This window comes from Saimiri boliviensis, chromosome 1 (assembly GCF_048565385.1).
Source record: "Saimiri boliviensis isolate mSaiBol1 chromosome 1, mSaiBol1.pri, whole genome shotgun sequence".
Classification (NCBI taxonomy): domain Eukaryota; kingdom Metazoa; phylum Chordata; class Mammalia; order Primates; family Cebidae; genus Saimiri; species Saimiri boliviensis.
Window position 1 is genome coordinate 125,945,194 of NC_133449.1, and position 21,397 is coordinate 125,966,590.

General features: G+C 44.1%; 1 protein-coding gene across 2 annotated transcripts; it reads right to left on the reverse strand.

Annotated features, from left to right (window-relative positions):
* Positions 1 to 592: 592 nt before the first annotated feature.
* Positions 593 to 14,247, reverse strand: ZNF514 (zinc finger protein 514). Of its 2 annotated transcripts, none has more exons than XM_010352007.3 (5): positions 13,528 to 14,247; positions 11,951 to 12,039; positions 7,635 to 7,761; positions 7,176 to 7,271; positions 593 to 4,758 (listed from the first exon to the last, which is right to left on the reverse strand). In XM_010352007.3, the coding sequence occupies exons 1-5, from the start codon at positions 13,544 to 13,546 to the stop codon at positions 3,776 to 3,778; spliced, it is 1,314 nt and encodes a 437-aa protein (XP_010350309.3). In that variant the 5' UTR covers positions 13,547 to 14,247; the 3' UTR covers positions 593 to 3,775. The 2 variants fall into 2 exon arrangements, with proteins under 2 accessions (XP_010350309.3, XP_010350308.3); XM_010352006.3 differs by having other exon boundaries at positions 593 to 4,761.
* Between the last annotated feature and the right edge of the window lie 7,150 nt (positions 14,248 to 21,397).

A 21,397-nucleotide genomic window follows, 5' to 3' on the forward strand; every position in this document is an offset into this window, starting at 1 on the left:
AGCTCAGATGACCTTCCATGGTAAGCATTTCTCTGTGCATTTTTACACATCAATGTGCCAGCAGGGTAACATGCTGCTGAGGACACAGAAACTTTGCATTTGGGATACTCCCCATACTCTTCCCTATGTATCTCATGCTTGGGCTGGTTCTGATTTGTATCCTTTCTCTGTAATTGTCATCATAAACATAGTACTCTCCTGAATTCTGATATTCATTCTAAAAAGTTATCAACCTGCAGAGGTGGTTGGAATTCCTGAATTGTAGCCAACTGGTTGTAAGTGAAGGTATCCTGGGAACTCCCAAATTTGTGTCTGGTGTCTGAAGTGAGGGCAGACTTGTGAGCTACTGTGTCCTAACATAAAATTTGGCTTAACTCTGGGTAACTGGTATCAGAAGACAGAATACTGCTACAAAATAACACTGAATTTCTATGTAAGCACACACATTCTCTCTCTCTCTCTCTCTCTCTCTCTCTCTCTCTCTCTCTCTCACACACACACACACACACACACACACACCCCAGCCTATTCCTAAAAGATGGAACAGTGCTAATCTATATTTGAATTTGAAAAATAACTACAGTAAGCAATATTATATTTTCTAAAGAAATATTTAATTGGTAGTTTTCTAGAAAGAAGTCTTTTCATCTAGTACAAAAACATGAAGTCAGACGGAAGTGCTGAGAAAACTGGGCAACACAAAAGAAGTATGAGATGTGATCTGAAGCAGCTGATAGTCTGTGTAAATCAAAAATAAAATTCTAAGCCCCACAACCAGCTGAATGGACTCTTCCTCTTGGCCAATGGCATTCTAAAGTAAACCTGAAACACTAGTTCAGGCCATGATGCTAATGGATGGTCAGACATACTTCATTATGCCTTCCTCTCTTTGGAATTCAGGCACAGTAGGCCAGCATTATATTAAAACAGAGACCTTAAGACTGATGAAAACAGGTTCTTTGCAGCAGTAAGATAATGTGACAGATAACAGGCCCTGAGAGAAATCTAAGTACTTTACCCAAAATAAATTTCTCTTAAGTCTGATAAGAAACATTTATAATCTATTCTTTCTGAAGCCTGTTACCCTCCAGCTTCATCTCATAGTAAGAACCTTGGTCTCCACAATACCTTATCTTAACCCAGACATTCCCTTCTATTGATTCCAGGTCTTTGAATAAACCAACTGCCAATCAGAAGATCTTTGAATCTACCTAACCTGGAAGGCCCTCCCTCTGTCTCTACCCCTTCCCCACCAGCTTCAAGTTGTCCTGCCTTTCTGTGTCAAACCAATGTAAATCTTACATGTATTGACTGTTGTCTTACATTCCCGTAAAATGTAAAAATGTATGAAATCAAGCTGTACCCTGACAGCACAACTGTCTCTTTCTCTCATGTATCCTTGCCATGTTAAACACTCATCAGTTTGAAGCCAGTGTCCTGCCCTCCAAAAATCCTTTGCACTGCCTATAAATCCTCACTCCCGTGTTTGGTATATAATGCCCTCTTCAGGGCTGCCCCAGCCTCCTGCTGCTCCTAACAAGAGCTACCTTGAGCACATGTTCTCAGGATCTCCTGGGACTGTGTCAGACTTGTTTCTTACCAGACTTAAAATAAATCTGTTTGGGGTAAAACACTTTGCTTTCTCTCAGGACTTTTTGTCATGTTTTTACTGCTACAAAGAGTCTGTTTTTGTCAGTCTTAAGGTCTCTGTTTTAATGCAAATGCTGGTCAACTGTGCCTACAGGTCACTCCTATTTGTCTCAGAAAAAAAATCTCTTCAAATATTTTATTTATCATTGGACTTTTTCTGTTGTCATCTGGTTCCAGAAATATGAAAGTGATAAAATGATTTTAAAAAATACTTAAATAGATCAAGGCAGTGACAGGATTTACCAGAAGTCCAGATATCTTCCATTTTAAAAAAATATGCAAACTAAATATTTTTATATTGCAAACAATAAGATCAGACTTCATATCAGTTTTCAAGAGAACACCTCCCCAAGGAAGGGAAATTTACACAAGTTTCTGACTGATTATATAGGCTTTAGATAGGTGGAGAAAGTGCCCCAGGCTGATGGAACAGCTGAGGTAAAGGTTTACAGGCTGAAAAGTGGAGAGGCATGTCTGAGGGAAAGCAAGACAGAATTTGGGTGCAATGGAGGCTCCTGTCAGGAGCAGCAGGAGGTGGGGGCAGCCTAAAGAGGGCATTATATACCAAACACTAGGGTTAGTAGTTTTAGAACATTTTCATGACCCCAAAAAGATTTCTTGTAACATTTGCAGTTACTTTGTTTCTGAAGATCTGCCATTTCTGGACATTTCCTAAAATGATACTATAAAATATGTGGTATCTGGCATCTGCCATCTTTCACTTAGAATCATGTTTTTGAAATTTTGATCCTGTATAATACCCATAACCTAGCAATTTTAATGTTTAAACAAAGTTTCATTTCATTTCAAAAATTCCAAATCTATTAGCATAAAGATGCAATGAATACTGTTTTTTGCTCAATCCTAGACCACTCCATTGCTTCATAAAGAAAGGTAACATGTGTTACCGTAGAAGTGCATGGAGGTGTTGTACAGCAAAGGTTCAGTCTATTAATCTCCATACTACAGTTGTGAACCACAGGAAAGAGGCCCAGCCCAGTTAGAACAACAGGCCAAGGCATGTCGCTTTCTGAATATCAGTTTCATTCACTCTAAAATATGACTGGGCTAGATCATCGGTAGCTGTCTACCTTTCTCAGCCTCCATCCTCTGTACCCATGCATGACACCCTGCCCCATCAGTAACAGCATGAGGAGGCAATGCCCAAGTGTGGTTCTACGAATGGCCCCACCAGGCAGAAAATCATCAGACAAGGTGATTTCTCAGCTTCTTTTCAGCTCTAGTTTTATACATCCCAAGTTGGAAAGGAACTTTCCACAGATTCATCATGTTCCCAGGGTTTCTCTTTGAGGTGAAAACTGAGGCTTGAACTCTAATAGTGGGTTTTCCCAGTTTCACTAAATTTGAAGCATTGCTCTAGCACATGCTTCAAATTTAGTGAAACTAGGAAATTTTCTAATGTGCAAAAAAGTGGAACATCCACCAAAGCCTTTCCTACACTCATCACATTACCAGAGTTTCTAGTTAGTATGGAGAGTTCTTACGGGGTTTATAAAACAATGAGGTTTGGCTGAAGGCTCTCCCACATTGCCCACATTCAAAGGTTTTTCTCAAATATGAATTTTCTGATGCTTAATAAGGAATGAGCTCTGACTGAAGGCCTTCCTCTATTTTCTGCTTTCATAGGGCTTTTCTCTAGCATGTGTTCTTGATGCTTAGTAAAGGAATAAATACAATTGAAGATTTTACCATACGTACCACACTTGCAGAATTTCTCTCCAGTACAAGTTATCTGATTTTCTTAAAGAATCAACATGTAACTGAAGGCTTGCCATACTCACTGCATTAATAAGGGTAGTCCCCAGTGTCAGCTATCTGATGCTGTATAATGTGCATCCTCTGATCAAAGCCTTCCTGCATTCAATATACTCATGTTGTTTTTCACTAGTATGGATTCTCCCATGTGTGGTAAGAGAGGGGATATGGCTGAAGCCCACCCTCTCTTGACATTGATAGGATTTTCTTTAGTAATTAGTGCCTGATGTGGAACAAGATGTGGTCTTCTCATATACATGACACCTTTAGGATCTCTCTCTGATATGAATTCTCTTAAGTACTGGTGATGACTGCACTCCAGCTGAAAGCCCTTCTATATTCACTGAATTCATACGAGTTTTTTTCCAGCATGACTTCTCTGATGTTTAATAAGAGATGCAGTATGAGCAAAGACCCTTCCACACTCATTACATTTGTAGGGTTTCTCTCCAGTGTGAAATCTGTAATGCTGAGTGAGAGATGAACTCTGGCTGAAGGCTCTCCCACATTTATTACATTTGTAAGGTTTCTCTCCAGTATGAAATCTATAATGCACAATGAGTGATGAGCTCTGGCTGAAGGTTCTCCCACATTCCCTGCACTCATAGGGCTTTTCTCCGGTATGAGTCCTCTGATGCTTAATAAGGGATGAAGTGTGACCAAAGGCTCGTCCACATTCATTACATTTGTAGGGTTTCTCTCCAGTGTGAAATCTATAATGCAGAACAAGAGATGAACTCTGGCTGAAGGCTCTCCCACATTCACTGCATTCATAGGGCTTTTCTCCAGTATGAGTTCTTTGATGTTTAATAAGGGATGAAATATGACCAAAGGCTCTTCCACATTCACTACATTCATAGGGCTTTTCTCCAGTATGACATCGCTGATGGCGCCTAAGTTCTGACTGGAAGTAAAAGGACTTCCCACATTCATTACATTTACAAGATTTCTTCTCTGGATGGGTTCTCTGAGAGTTATTTCCCCCTGAAGTCTGTCCAAATTCTGTATCACATTTATAAGATCCTTCTCCCATCAAAACTCTGTGTTGGTTAACAAGGACTGATGTTAAACCTAAGCTTCTCCCAAATCCATTCCATTCATAATTTCTGCTAAGATTGGTAGCAAATTTGTGAGTGGTTGACATTCGTTTCAGGTGTATCTCCTGTTTTATCTGCTGCATCTCTACCTGGCCATCACAACCACAGGCTGCTTTCAGCTTCAAGAACTGCAGCTCATCTGGAATATGTTTTTCCACTGATGCTACCTGGAATAATTCTTTGGAAATTCCCTGACTTGGCATTGATTCCTTGGATTTAGACCTTCTCTCCCAGTCTGCTTTAAAAAAAAAAAAAAAAAAAAAGACATTCTAGTAATACCTGTCCTATATGTCAAGAGAAAGTAAGCTCCTATAATGAATATTAAAAAATTAAGCTTTAAAGTAATACCTAAAGGGGATGTACAGCTTTTTTCAATAACTGCTTATGTCTGAAAATGGTTTTATATCAAGAACAAATGATGAGTAGATGACTTGAGATTAAGAAAATCGGAGAGATCTGTGTTTAGATTCCAGTACACAAGGTAAGTCTAAAGATTAATGATGACAGGAGGGTAGGAAGAGTGACAAGGGAAACAGACTAAGTTTAAGGGATGAGGACAAAAATCAATAAACCAAGTACAGGATTGTAAATCACCCAGGTATGGACTCTATATTCTCATAATTACTTCAGGCCTATATAATTGTAACAGACTTCTGCCCAGTCTTCCTATCTCCAGGTTTCCTGAAACCCTTCACTTTCTTCTTTCCAAATGCACATTTCCTTAAGTTTCTTCCCAGTCTTAATCTTCCAAAGGCTCTCCAGTGCCTTTGGAAAGCATTATTAAGGATAAATCCTTAATCTTTCCCTCTAGCTCTATGATACTTTACCATGTCTTGTCTTCTTTTTCAGGAAGTGCCTTTAGCACAGAAACTGGCTGCCTTCCTGTTTCCCATATATCCACAGCCCCTCTCACCACCCTCTTTCTTTAAGACTTTGCATACCTTTCAGGAACAAGCTCATGTCCTCCATGAAGTATTCCGTTAACACCTTTGTGCACATCCTATGTTATGTATTATGCACATATACATATAATATGTGTATATAATTATGACAGGAAGAGTAATTCTCCCCTAAAGATGTCCATGCTGTAACCCCCAGAACCTGTGAAAGAGTTAACCTTACATGGCAAAAAGGACTTTGCAGATGTAGTTAAGGGAACAGACCTCGAGATGGGAAGATTATCCTGGATTACATGTATTTAAATAGGTCAAATCTAATCATGAGTGCTTAAAATCAGAGAGCATTTCCTGGATGGGCAGAAAGATGTGTAAACCTTTGCTGGCTTTAAAGTTGGAAGAGGGGCACTTTCAGCCACATAATCTGGCAGTCTCTAGAAGCTGGGAACACCCATCTGTTTATTGCCAGCAAGAAAACAAGGACCTCGGTTTTACAACTGCAAGGTATTGGTCCTGCCAACAACCCAAATGAAAAGAAAAAAGGTGCCCGGACCCTCCAGAAAGATACACAGCACTGTGGACATCTTGGGTGGAACCATGTGATACACATGCCAGACTTCTGACCTAGGAACTATGACATAATGAGTTTGTGTTGTTTAAAGCCATCAAGTTTGTGCTACTCTGTTTCAGCCACAGTGGAAAATTAATACAATAATAACACACTTCAGAAGAAGGAAATCACTGCTGATGCCTAACCAGTGGTCCCAGAGGCCAGCCCTCAGAAAGATTCTGAGTCAATAGGTCTTATGTGGCTCCTGGGAACCTGAATGTTTAACAAGCTTCCTGGGACAGTCTGAAACATAGCCATGCTTATACACCACTGTTAAATAAACAGATTACTAGATCCAGAGGTCAGACCCTTGATCTCATTTTGGAAGGAAAGAAGATCAAGTAAGTACCAGTATAGAGGAAATAAGCATCTTCTCTCTCTGCCATAACCTAGGTTCCTATCATAAAGCCCAGCCTATCCTCTCAGGAATTTAGCACCACTTTCTTGAGCTTCAACTCTAGCCAAGGGGTAAGATTCTGGCTCATGGAAATGAACTGGCATAGACTGCCACATGCCTCCAGTGTGCTTGGTTAACACATGGCAGTAAGGAGAGCTTTGAGTCAAGAATTCTGCTCCAAGGCATATAGCCTACCAGGTACTCTCAAGTCACCTAAGAATCAAAGGTCTCAAAGGGATGGTGTCAACAGCTGTCAAGGAGGAGTCTTTGTTCCTGGAACTACTTTTGCTGAAGTTCAGCTTAATCAAGCTGAAGTGTCCTTACCTGGATCTTCCTGACATCCTCTGTCTGTCCTTGCCTGTAACCCCTTCATTTCTGGGGTGCTCAACTGCTGTTTAATCCCTCACTAACTCCCTTAATTCTGCTGATCCAGGATTACCTGGCCCTATATGATTGTTGATCCATCTAACACTGACTGTGAGACATCTAGTGATGCTGCATAGCACCAATAACCCAGAAGGCATGGGCAGAGATGGGTACCAAACAAAGGATAAAAACTAGAAAAGAAAATGAACATCTCCTCTTCAGACACCAGAAGTAACTACAAAATACAACACACCAGAGTTGAAGTCTCCTGCCAAGTGATCTCATCTTCTGAAAGGACAGCTCCCTGATCAAAAGCTCAGGGCTACCTCCCACCCCAGCTGGGTCTTATCATATGCAATGCCCTCACTCACTCACTCACTCACCTGAGTGGGCTCCTATTGAGATTTCTCTCCTCACCATGAAGCACTCGCCCCCTTCCTCCAACTGGCAGATCACATATGGTTTCGATACCAGAAGGCCTGACGGTAGAGAAAGAAAAGGATTTTGGCTGTGTGTGCCAGTGGCCAAATCTTTGGATATTCATCTTCAGAAATGCTGTAGATACGGAAAGCCTCCGGAGAATAGGGATTGTGAAAAGTCAGGAACACAGCCAGGTAACTTCCTATTTCAACTCCATATATAGCAGGATGTTTCCTAGAACTAGGAACAGAAATACCATATCACTGGGCCCCAAAGAGAATGTAAATGTCTGATTCCAGGCTTCCCAAGGAAACCCAACGTAAAACTCAGCCGGCTGGCCCAGATACCGCTAGCTCTTAAACACCACGGAAATCAAGAAGTCCTGCTGGGAAGGCTTGGGGCTTTGGAGGCCTTGTGCTCACCCAGGAGGGTCAGGTTCCTGAAGTTCTCCAGCATCACCTCCCTGTAGAGGTCCTTCTGAGCAGGGTTCAGCTGCCCCCATTCCCACTGGGTGAATTCCACTGCCACATCCTCAAATGTCATCAGGTCCTGAAACACAGAAGACACTCTGGTACCCTGAAGGAGCACCCTCACAGCCCTCAGGAGAAGAGCAGGCAGGTATCTAAGGAGAACCTCAGGATGCACAGGAAGGGATTCTGAGTGCCCAGCAACTATCCCAGTGCCCACAGAGTTGTGGGTTTTGTTATTTCAAAAATATTTTAAGCTGCTCCAGGGATTGTATCATCCTCACTACCTGGTATCCCACCCAGTGTCCACTTGCATGCCTATCAATGTGAAACTGCTAGGATATATAATCATGGTCTCAGGTGAATCACGCCTATGGAGACGTTCTTCTTAGGTGGTGGTAAGCATAATATATTTCCTCATTTGTCAAAAGGTTTTATTCTCAATCTAGTTACATTTACTTGGAATCCATTAGAATTAACAGATGAATATGTTTTACATTCTCAAATGCACAAGGATCAACAGTCTTCTAATGAAGTATTATTGAAACTTGTAACCTATGATTTTAGCAACAATTAGGCCAATTCAAGTAATCTGGGGCTTATGAAAATTTATCCCCCACCTGCCTGCCAGCACACAGTTCAGCAAAAGTAAATCAAGTGGCTTTATGATGAAACACTAAGTTTTGTGAGTTTGACTAGCATGATCCTTTCCCTCAAAGCCTAATCATTATTCAGTTCCTAAGTTTATAAAGCTGAGCGTGAGACCCTGGATCCCAGGTCACTATTATAAGGCATAATCATTCTATCCTGGCCAGACTATCCTGTCACTTTCAATCTCAGTAATTAGAACACCTCCCATTTGGCTTATATTGTATGACAATGCACTAAAAAGCAGAATAGGTGAAACTACTATAAATTCCTGTTACTGTTACACCAAAGTATTTAAAAATCAAATCCCATTTAGATACAGATTACATAGAAAAGCTGAAATAACAATTTTATAATATAAAAATCATCCAAAATAATCAAACATGAAAAATTATAGTGACATCTTATGATAGGTTATTTGTCCAAAATATCCACTGGCCCTCCCTAAAGAATTAAGCTTCTGCCCAGGTAAGTCTATGTCATCTGCTTTTTCAAATTGAATGTGAAAGACATGAACTACAGGTGAGCAAAAGCCTTCAGAGCCAGTGGGGGTTCTGCAATTGTCCTATTCTGTCTGCCTTGAGAAGGGCAAACAATCTGAGTGAAGATGTGGGCAAAGCCACAGCTGTCATGTAACACAGGCAAGAGGGAATCTTTCATGGTATAAGTCTCGGAGAGTTTGCTGTTGTTATCATGGCATAACTAGCCTACACTGACTCATTAAAAAACTGGTACTCAAAGTGGAGTTCTGCCATAACAAAAAGCCAAAACTAGATGACACTGTCTTCCAGGACAGGCAGTAAGGAAACTTACTGGCAAGGTGGCAACCCATGTAATTTGGTGGTGAACTGTTTGATGAAACTATTGCCTTCAGTAACTTGAAAGATGAACAATGAAAGCATGAGCTTCTAATGTTATGAGAAGAGGCTGGAAGCATAACATTAGTAGTGTCAGTTGGCTGTTATTGGCTGCATTTGACAAAATATTACAAGAAAAAATGAGCTTAAGCGTTTGTGGTTTACAAAACAAAAATGGAAGGCGACAGGAAATGTACAGAAATGCTAGGACTTGCAGGGTTGGAAACAACCAATTCTCATTTCCAACTGGCCAAAGACAATATACACAAGCTTCTGCATGACAGCAGCTAATTAAAACTCAGCCCATTATCAGGGACCAGATCATGGATATGGTTGTCAAACCTTTTGTTTAAACCTCTGAGTAATTTCAAAAAGCTCCCAGTAAATCTCCCAGTAATTTCAAAAGGCTCCCAGTAAATTGTTCAGAGTGAAAAAAGTATGGGCTTCCCAAGGAAATCCAAAAAGCACCAAAATTAAGGCTAATGAAAGAGGCATATTTCAGAAAGAATTGTGGCTCAAACCACTGATGCATGGAGCCATCTGGAAGTAAATACATAAAAAGTTGATTAAGTTTTTGAGAGTTGCACTGAAAACAATCCTGGGTTACCAACCTACTCCAGCAGGATGAAAAAGCTGCTTTGCCCCCAAGAAATCTTATTCTCCAGTATCATCTTCACACGCCACCAAGAAGGTATCAAAAGAAAGGAACTTCCCAAGGGCAAAGCTAACAGTCAAGGAATCACTAGGTTGGAGAGCTCCACCTAGGGAGCAGAACCAGGGCATAATCTAGAGACTTCCCAACTCCCAAGATCAAGGGTCCTCACAGTGTCTGTCCAGTAGAATTTCCTGACTGTTGGTGGGACCTGGGACTGGCTCCTCTCATGCTTCTCCTTTCTGCAAAGAAGTGTTTGCCATGGCATCCTAACCCCATTGCTCAATGTATGTTGGACATATGGATTCAGGTAATTGTCCTTTTAGTTTATAGGTCTCCAGACCCACAGGATCTCCATCCAGACTATTGCGCCATCCAGAACTTTGATCATGATGCTCTGACTGGATGGGGCTCTTGGGTTAATTCTCATGGGGGGCATTTTGTCTGCAAGAGAGAGGGAAGTGAACATCTACAGATAAGAAAATCACAGTGATAGATGAATTATTTGCTTAACATAATCCCTGCCCTCCCATTTGGGACCCTTACTCTAGGAGGCTGATAATTCCCACTTCATTAACATTAGGCTTTGCCATGGGACCTGCATCAGCCAGTGGGTTGTAAGGAGAAGCCACACATGCCGCTTCTGAGTTGAAGCCCAAAGAGCCATCCCCTGGTTCTGACACTGCTCTTTCCCTCTAATACAAGAACAGCATACCCCAGAGGGGACTGACCTTTCAGCCTGAAACCCAGAGAGAAGAGGGTATGGAGCAGAGTCACAGTCAGCCTGCTACTAATAAAGGCAGAAGAAAGAAGAAAGACACTCTTTCTAATGGGAAACCATTGAGATGTGGGGCTGTTATTACCACACTGAACCCTCCTGAATGATGTACGTCAGGGCCAAAAAGATTTAAACGCTATTTACGACTCTACTGATTACTTGGAAGAATTCCTTACTGGAGGGGATTCCCTTCCTTTTGGCTTGAAAGTTAAATATCAGTGTCTATCATCAAGCCTGAATCCTGCACCCATCCTGGAGGGCAGGAAACACTGCAGGCTGCCATTTGCAGCCCTCCACATCCAGCTCATTAAAGCCAAATCCGAATCCCCCTTGAGGGCCAGTCACCATGATCCCTGATGCCCATAAGGATTAGGCAGTTACCATTTTCCAGCGGACTCTAACAACCATATGAGGCGGTTGTATGACTGTATCATTAAGATCTCAGAGCTAGACAGCCTGGATGTGAAACTGGGGTCCCTTCCTCACTACCTAGATAACCACAAAAAAGTTACTTTCTCTCTGTGTGCCTTGATTTCTTCAGTTTACCTCTCCATGTTTTGGTTACTATTCTTCAAACCGGTAACCATTTTACAGGAATGTTTTAGAGATAAAATGAATTAGTATATGTAAATTGTAGAGAATAGTTCCTGATACAGGTTTTGTTCTCTGTAAATGATAATTATTTTCATCATCATTAAAATTACTATAGTCTTCATGTTACAGGTGGGAAACCAATGCGCAGAGAGGTTAAGTGACTGGTCCAAGGCCACACAGCCTGTAAATAGTAAAATGTATCTCCTCCCTAATCCAGGGAGATAACATCTGAACAGGGATCCAGCCTAAAATGGCCTGCCCACCTGTCCATACCTTCAGAACCCTCTTGTCCCCAATTCTCCACAAGCTTTCCCAACCTCTTCAGAATAGGCTGATTCTCCTTTTCGTAAACCCTAATGGAAAGGCCTGTCTGTGCCACTCCATTTGCCATCAAGCCATGCACATCCTGTTACTAGTGGCTGCCGCTTGGGTGTCAGGGTCCTCTCCCAATGTGGGTGTGACACTCCTTCAAGGCCAGGGCTGTCATATTACCTGGTGGTCACCACAGTGCCATTTCAATAAATATGCCAGAGTATGCCCAAACAATCCCAGTGGGTGCACAGCAAGAAAAAAAACCCCGGGCAGGGGTGGGGAGCCATTATTCACTTAGATAGGCTCAGCCTCCTGAAGAAATGGCATTGGGTCAGTTCCCTTAGTGAACAAAGAGGCTACTTTTTGGTGAAAAGCAGGCAAAGCTAACCACGGTTCAGCCATTTGAGGAAAAATTAAGAATACAACTCACCTGAGGCCTGGCTTTCAGGAATGAATTCGTTGTTCCCTTTTCTCCCAGGAATCTCTCTGGAGGAAGAGCAGGGTCCTGAGAAGAGGAAGCTGGGGAGGTAGAAGGAGCCATATGGGAAGCTGACCCTGCTGGCACACACAGCTCTCAGACTCCCGAAACCTGACACCCTGCACAGCTCTGCATGTCACCTCCGTGGTCCTGAGGACACCAGTGGGTCAAAGGGAGCTGAGAGGTACCTTCTAGCCTTCAAATATTGAGAGAAGTGCCCGTGTACACAGGCCCACTTCAGTCTACAGGTGGGTGAAGTGTGACCAGTCTCGTAACACCACTGAAGTTATTTGCTGGGCATACTGTATGCAGGTAGGTCTTCTCCTAAGACTTTTGGAAATACAAATATGGAAAATACCTTAAAGGTACTTTAAATCTAGCCTACAGGTTAACAACTATACAAAAAGCCTCAAGGCAAGGCCATAGGGGATTATGAGGCTTTAAGGGGAGGAAGCTACACCTCTCCCCAGCTTAGAGGTCAGCTCTTCCTGACAAGCTGCCCCTGGTGTTCCCAAGTGCTGTTAGGTCTCTGCAGCACACTTGAGAGCTCCTCCGTGATAAAGCTTTGTATCATACTGTTTGTAAAGCCTTAAAACAAGCCAAAAAGACTAACCCAAATCATGCCAGAGAAGTAGTTAAGGCTAATAACAACGTGGATGTAAGCAGGCAGCATAGCACAGTTCGGCACTCCTTCAGCTTCATGTGCATGTGGATCCCTGAGGATCTTGTTGAACTCTGGCTCAAGACTTGCTAAGACCCTGGTTGAGGGGGATGTGGGGCCCAAGAATCTGCAATTCTAGAGAGCTTCTGGCCAATGCCTCTGCTGGTCCCCGAGCCACACTGATTAGCAAGGGTATAAAAGAAAAAAGAAGGGGTGGGAGGCCCGGTTTTTTCCAAGGGCTAGTTTTGTGTCCTTGAGCAAGTGCACTGAAGGATGAACAGTCAGATTAAAACGCCCACCTGGTGAAGGATAGGACGTTCTAAACTTAGGAATGGCTTAAAACCTCCTGGGTCACCTGGATTGCTCTGCCCCAACACTACTGGGGGAAGGGGCTCACAGGAGGTGCCCACCATGTACACTGCTGACGTTGTACATTGCTGAGCCAGAAGGGCTGGAAGAACCTTATTACTGAGGTGATTAAGAAAGTGGATGACAAGGCTCCAAATGGCCCTACTGTTCTCTGATCCCTGGCCAAGGGCCACTCCCTCAGGTTTGCTTGCTCTCTCCTTGCCGCAGCAGGAAGAGATCAGATCCCCTCCTGCGCTCCTCTCCCTCCTCTGGCCATTGGGGCAATTTTCTGTGGCCATCCCCTCCACCTCTGCGACGGTCATCTAAAGATCCCTGCCAGACCCAGGAGACTGCTGCTTCAGCCTCCTGGGTCTGGAACGTTAGATATCGCCACAGGGCAGTACAGCCTTCTTCCTCAGCGGGATTCCTCGGCCTCTTCCTAGCTAGGGTCCTCCTGATATCCGCCCGGTACTAGCTCCCCAGTAGGGCTCTTGGCCCTCGGCACGCTCCAGAGCCAAACCTGATGCTGTGGAGTCCATAGCTGGGGCTAAGGAGCGGTGTCCTTTCACTAGGTCCAAATCTCTGTCTTTCGTTCACAGCCCTGTGGTCCTCCCGAGGGTTCAGGTAGCGGGGCGCAGGCTGGAGCCGCCTGCCGGGGCCACGGGGCATCCCCACTAGGCGTGGCAGGGCCAGCAGACATGCTGGGCCGGCAAACGCGGTGCTCCGGGAGCGGCGCGCTGCTGCCCGGGGCCGTGCTCTTGCCCTGGAAGGAACCCCGGCCTCCTCCCCACGGCTCGGCGCTGCCGCTCTTCTCCTCAGGACGAGGCTCTGGAACCCAGCTCCACGTGGATCCACACACGCAGCGAGTTCAGACCACCAGGAGACGCGGCCACAGCCACGCCCGCGACGCTTGGGGCCCAGCGCTCCTCAGCTGCCCGGAGACAGCAGGTATTCGGTGAGAGCCTCACAGGGGCAGGGATTGGGCCTGCCAACTTGGCTCGCCCCGCTGCCCCGCCCAACTCCGGCCTGCATAGTCTCTAGCGAGGGGGCACCCGGAGGGACACGTCCAGCTCTGTAACGCACCGGGACGAGGGCGCAGCGCAGATGTGCGCGCCCGCAATCTCCGAACCTTCAAGTGCCAAGCCCTACTCCGCGCCAACCCCGCCTCCCGAGGCCGTCCCGAGCTTGCGCAGACGCGGCCGCCGCCGGAACCCTGCAAAGGTAGCGCCGGGGACTCGGCAGCGACGCCAGAGAGGCGGGGCTCGCGGGTGCCTGTACCACCTCCACTAGGAGGGACCATGCGCTCCTGCCAAGTGCGAGATTTCACCAAGCTGTACCCCAGGGGTGAGGACCCGGAAGCATTTCCCCTCTTGTGCTGAGCTCCATCTCTCTCTCTCTCTCTCTCTCTCTCTCTCTCTCACTCTCTCTCTCTCTTTTTTTTTTTTTTCTCTGAGATAGTCTGTTGCCCAGGTTGGAGTGCGGTAGTGCGATCTCGGCTCACTGCAACATCCACGTCTTAGGTACAAGCAATTCTCGGGTCTCAGCCTCCCTGGTAGGTGGAATTACAGGTGCCCACCACCACGCCCAGCTAATTTTTTGTATTTTTAGTGGAGACGGGGTTTCACTATGTTAGCCAGGCTGCTCTCGAACTCCTGCCCTTAGATGGTCTGCCTGCCTCGGCCTCCAAAAGTGTTGCGATTACAGGCGTGAGCCACTGTACCCTGGCCGCGTATCTCGATGTAGGGCTGTCCAACAGAAGCCGCGGCCCTACCCTGGATCTGCCCAGTGAGGATTTCCAGGAGGCTCTCCCAGCATGCCTAGGAGATACTGGGTGCTCAGTGCTAGATACCCCTTCTACAGGCTGCCCTGTGCCTCTTACCTTTCTAAAACTTCCCCTGAATTCAGCAAAGGGTGATGGAGAACAAGAGAGGACTTCCGACGCCCAAATATCATTTAGGACCCAAAAGAAATGAAGAAACGGTCTGCTATGGTCTGAATGTATACGTCCCCCTCAAATTCATATGTTGAAACCTAACTCCCAAGGTGATGATATTAAGAGGTGGAGCCTTTAGAAAACTCTGCCCTCATGAATGAGATTAGTGCCCTCTAAAAACAGGCCTCAGACAGTGGTTCACACCTGTAATTCCAGCACTTTGGGAGGCCGAGGAGGGCAGATTACTTGAGGTCAGGAGTTGGAGATCATCCTGGCCAACATGGTGAAACCCTGTCTCGACTAAAAATACAAAAAATTAGCCAGGAGTGGTGGCAAGCGCCTATAGTCCCGGCTACTTGGGAGGCTGCATCAGAAGAATTGCTTGAACCCAGGAGCACAGGTTGCAGTGAGCTGAGATTGCACCACTGCACTCCAGCCCGGGCAACAGAGCGAAACTCTGCCTCAAATAATAATAATAATAATAATAATAATAATAATAATAATAAATAAAAATAAAAACGGGCCTTAGCCCCCTTTGCCCTTTATGCCATGTGAGGACACAGAAAGTGACATCTATGAGAAAGGCATCCTCACCAGCCCCTGAATCAGCTGTCATGTTGATACTGGATTTCCCAGCCTCCAGAACTGTGAGCAACAAATTTGTATTGTTTACAAATTACCCAGTTTAAGATACTCTGTTATAGCAGCACTAATACCTAAGACACAGTCCGAGTATTAAAAGGGTGGTTTTCTGGAGGCAGTCCTTAGCCAGAGAAGGGCAACTTGTGTGGACAGAGAGATTGGTTTATCAACCATATTTAGGAGTTCAGGACAAAATAAGTTACAAAATCAAAGCAAAGAGGCCATTCTCCTTCCCTGCTTTTTACAGTCTCTGTTTCACTTTTCTGCCAGAACTTCTGGTGGCAGGTAAACCCTCTTCCATGCAGGGGGACACTGTCTTGGAACCATGGCTTGTACAGGAGCTTTTCCATCTTCAGTTCTCTGAACCAAAAAGGTGAAGGGATGCATAAATGAGAAAAGATTTTCATCTCATTGATGGCTCAACAAAACTAGAGATGGAACTACTTCAGATGAATTTGAGGGGCACCATCTTTCCCTGATCCCATCCTGTGGGCCTGCTGCAATGTCTGAAATTCCCCACTCTTACATTCTGTCCTTTGGGACAGATCTTGATCCAGAGGTCCTTTACAATGCACATTTATTACCCAGGAATATTTTCTCTCCTGCTCAGTGCTCTTGTGCGCCATTTGATCTCAAAGCACTGTTGGTGGAGCTCGTCCTCATGAACCTATAGGCTCTCCATCACTTTCAACATTCCTTTTATTGCTCCTTTGCAGTCAGATGCCTCTTCCACCTCAACCCGTGACCGCTGCTCTGTTACCTGTCCCTGTAGTCCCTATAGTAATGCTTTTTCCTGAATGTCACATAAATAAAATCATACAGTTTTTAACCTTTTAAGACTGGATTCTTTCACTCAGTGTTAAAAGCCCTTGAGAACCATCCAAGTTGTCATGTGTATCAACACTCCTTCTTATTCCAAGCCAGCTGTCTTTAAGGAAGGTTGTTAGAAGGTGCTATACAACCCATTCACTTACCTCCCATTTACCAAAACAGTCACATCTAGCTGCAGAGAAATGTAGTTTTGTTTTGTTTTGAGACAGGGTCTTGTTCTGTCACCCAAGCTGGAATGCAGTGGTGCAGTCATGGCTAACTGAAGTCTCAAATTCCTAAGCTCAAGCAGTCCTGTGCCTCAGCCTTCTGTAGCTGGGACTACAGGTGTGCACCACCATGCCCAGTTAATTTTTTTTTTGAGACAGGGTCTTGCTGTCACCTAGATTGGAGTGCAGTGGCAGGAACACTGGCTCACTGCAGTCTTGACTTCCAGGGTTCAAGCAATCCTCCTGTCTCACCCTTCTGATTAGCTGGGACTGCAAGCATTTACCACCATGCCCAGCTAATTTTTTTTTTAATTTTGTAAAGACAGGGTCTCATTATGTTGCTCAGGCTTGTCTTGAACTCTTGGGCTCAAGAAATCCCTCCACCTTGGCCTCCCTGTTGGGATTACAGGCATGAGCCACCATGCCCCACCTCTAATTTTTAAATTTTTCCTTCATAGAGACAGGGTCTCACTATGTTGCCTGGGCTTGTCTTGAACTTTTGGCCTCAAGCAATCCTCCCACCTCAGTCTCCCAAAGTGCTGGGATTATAGGCATGAGCCACTGCACCTGGCCTAGAAATGTAGTGTTTATTCTTGTGCCTCACTAAAAATCTATTACCATGGAAGATGGAAAGAAAGAAAGGATTAATCATATTTTAAGAACAATATTGATAAACCAGTTCATCTACAGGAAAAGCAAACAGTAAGAGCATCTCTCTAAATCACACTACCCTGAAGAAGATGGCTGATCCTAATCTAAAGAGCTAAAGAAGTTTTAAGAACTAATTAGAAGAAAGAAAAATGTTGATGACTGGCTGGTGCTTTTGTAAGGCAGAACTGAAGTGCAGAGAGTTCTAGACATCCTCTGTGTGCTTTGGCAAACAGAGCTTCCTTAACTAACATGGGATGGTAGAGGACCATCATTCACACCCTCTAAGGACCTCATGATAAAAATAGTAACTGTCTCACAAATAGCGCTTAGATATATACAGTCATCTCTGGTGGACTAAAGATGCCTAATGGTAGCCAATTTGCACAAAGATATTAAACTAAAACACAGAGGTGAATAGCTAGTCTGCTCTGGAATCAGACCTAAGTATCAGAAGAAACAACATTTTCAGATACAGTGTGAGATTGTGCCTGATTATGTCTCTTCCATCTCAACCACCCAGCTTCCAGATGACACACATGCACCTCAGGAATAAGAGCTGGTAGTGTAGTATAAAACAAAGAATATTACCGCTAAGTAACCAAATCCTTTGCTAGGAGATCAGCCATGTCCTCCCTCATAGACCAAGTGGTAAAACTGAAAATACTTATCACTAAGAACCCATGCCATTCTATGAAAGTACCACATCTAAAAACACCACCTGCTTTTAGACACCTTCTTCAGAGAAAGAGATGAGGGAAGTTGGAGAGCTGGTTAGTGAGTACCAAGTAGCAACAGCAAAGAGAAAGATGCTCTGAGAGTGAAGGTCAAAGGGTAGCCAGGAAGATGAGTCCTGGAACTGCAAAATGCATCCAGGAAGGAGTAGAGCTGGCTGGAAGAAGCAACCTACAGCATCTCAGGCAGCAATTCAGGAGGTGAAAACAAAGGCAAAACAATGAAGCACAGCAAAAGTCCCCACTGAAATACAGACACTGAAAAGCTACCAGCAGAATCTCTCATTACAACTGATCCTTCTCTTCTACATTCCACTCCCCTGCACCTCACTTCTTTCCCAGAGAAACTTTTATAAAAGAGGAAGGCTGAAATTCTACAGGGAAGTCTTTTTTTTTTTTTTTAATGGCCACAAATTATTTGACATAGTCAGCCCTCCATATCTTCAGGTTCCACATCTGAGGACTCAACCAACTACACATCAAAAATATTTGAAAAAAAATAGAAATGCAATAATAAAAATTAATATTAAAAAACAGTGAAGTATAGCAATGATTTACATAGTATATACATTGTGTTAAATATTATAAGTAATCTAGAGATGATTTAAAGTATACTGCAGGATACGTGTAGGTTATATGCAAATACCATGCCATTTTATATCAGGGTTTTGAGCATCCATGGATTTGCAAGGGGTTCTGGAACCAATCCCCCAAGAGCATCAAGGGACAATTGTACTTCCCTCTGAGAGGTGGGCTCTATGGTGCCTCCTGTTGGACTTGGGTAGGCTAAGGACTACTTTAACCAATAGAGTATAGCAGAAGTGACACTACTGATTTTTGTGTTAGGTCATAAAGGGCCATGAAGTGGCTGGGCACAGTGGCTCATGCCTGTAATCCCAGCACTTTGGGAGACCGAGGCAGGCAGATTACCTGAAGTCAGGAATTGAAGACCAGCCTGACCAACATGGAGAAATTAGCCGGGAAGGCGGCACATGCCTGTAGTCCCAGCTACTCGGGAGGCTGAGGCAGGAGAATTGCTTGAATTTGGGAGGCAGAGGTTGCAGTCAGCTGAGATTGCACCATTGCACTCCAGCCTGGGCAACAGCTTTTTTTTTTTTTAAACTGTCTTTTAAAAAAAAATAGGCCATGAAGCTTCTATCTTGTTCACTGGAACACTCTTGGAGCCCTGAAATGAGGTGTAAGAAGCCTGGTTGTCCCAAGGCCACCATGTTGTGAAGAAATCCAAGCAGAAAGAGAGGCTACATGTGGGGACTCTGGCCAACAGTCTCAGCTGAGCTTAGCCATGGGTGCCAATCTGGGTGCCAGATACAGTCTTCCCAATTGAGGATCCAGAAATAGGGAACCAGAAATGAGCTGTGTTAGGTCATTTTGCACTGCTATAAAGAAATACCTGAGACTGGGTAATTTATAAAGAAAAGAGGTTTAATGGATTAATCTTGGTTCTGCAGGCTGTATAGGAAGCAAGGCACTGCCATCTACTTGGCTACTGGGGAGGCCTCTTAGGGAGCTTTCACTCACTGTGGAAGGTGAAGTAGGAGCTTGCACTTTGCATGGCGAAAGCAGAAACAAAAGAGAGTTGGGGGGATGGGGGCGGGAAGGTGCCACACATGTAAACAACCAGATCTCAGGAGTACTCAGTCACTATTGCAAGGACAGCACCAAGCCATGAGGGATCTGCCCCCATCACCCAAATACCTCCCATCAGGCTCCATCTCCAACACTGGGGATTACATCTCAACATGAGATTTGGAGGGGACATTCAGATCATATCCCTGTGTGCTTATCCCTGTTGTACCCATCCAAGTTCCTGACCCACAGAATGTGTTGGCCTAATAAAAGTGTTGTTTTAAGCCACTAAGTTTGGAGTGGTGTGTTAAATATTAGATGGCCATAACATCCTGCAATTTGACAGAGCCTACAAGCTCGTGGGCCTAAGAGATAACTGTTTTACTCTAAACAAGATGGATGTATGTCACTTCTTGGCTGTTTAACTTCCATCTGCTAATGCTTTTGAGAAAATCAGTTAAAATTATCTTAATCTTCCCAGTAACATGGCAGATTAGATGGCCTAAACAGCCCTCTTAATAAAAAAACTAAAAATGCTGAAAAATTGTAAACATCTTTATAAACACACTGGTAAGCCCGCATGAAAATGAGGAATTTGTAAAGATTTTAAAAAATAAAGTGAAATGGGCCAGGGCCAGTGGCTCAGGCCTATAATGCTTGCACTCTGGGAGGCTGAAGAAGGTGAATTGCTTGAGCCTAAGACTTTGAGACCAGCCTGGGCAGCATGGTGAAACCCCATCTCTATCAAAAACAATACAAAACTTAGCCAGGCGTGGTGGTGCATGCCTGTAGTCCCAGCTACTCGAAGCTGAGATGGGAAGACTATGTGAGCCCAGGAGGTGGAGGTTCCAGTGGCTGAGAGCAGGCCACCGCATTACTACAGCCTGGCTGACAGAGCCAGAGCCTGTCTCAAAAAATAAATGAAATGAGAGCTAGAATTCTGAGAATTGAGCAACAAACCTGACTTTTAGACTGCTAAATCCTAGAGAACATAAACTTACACTTTGGCAGCTACCCAGAAGCAGTAAAGACAAAGCCTAGGGCCTGCCAGTGGGTGGGGAATATTCTCCAAGGAAACACTTTCAGGATCTGTTTCCACCCTCAGTATAAGGCTAAATAAATAATAAAAACCACCATGCAGAAGCAAATAAAAAAAAAATATTTCTCTTCTGGATGTTGTGACTTTAATCAAGCTCTAATCTTCTAGAAGTCCAAACCCCTTAGTATGACACAAAGTCAGCCACAACCTGGCCTCAAGATAGTTATAAGCCCCTAAACCTCATCCGCAAGCCATTCATTTTGCTACTAATTCTTTTCACTTTCATACGCTAGACTATGCCTTTACATGTGCTATTCTGTTTAGATCACACTTTTTTTTTCTTAAGAAAGTAATTACTTTCAGTATACCAGTTATAGGACTCCTTTCTTGGCCATAGTTAATAGCGTCCTTCATTCTACTCTCATATTATGTTGCATGTGACATAATTATAGAATATACTATCTGTATTGATTTTACAGTCTGATTTTTCCACTGGACCAAGAGTTCATTTGGGGCAGTAACTTAGACATATTTGTAATCCTGCCTTGCTTATAGTGAGCAATTTGGATTTTTTGAATGAAAGTGTAGTCTTCCAGAGATGACGAATAGCAGGAGATGGTTAACAGAGGCTGGGAAGGGTTGCGGGTAGGGGTGGGGGCGGGGGAGGGGGGAGTTGGGATGGTTAATGAGTACAAAAAAATTGAATAAGAAATAGTGTAGTATTTGATAGCACATCGGAGTAACTACGGTCAATAATTGTACATTTAAAA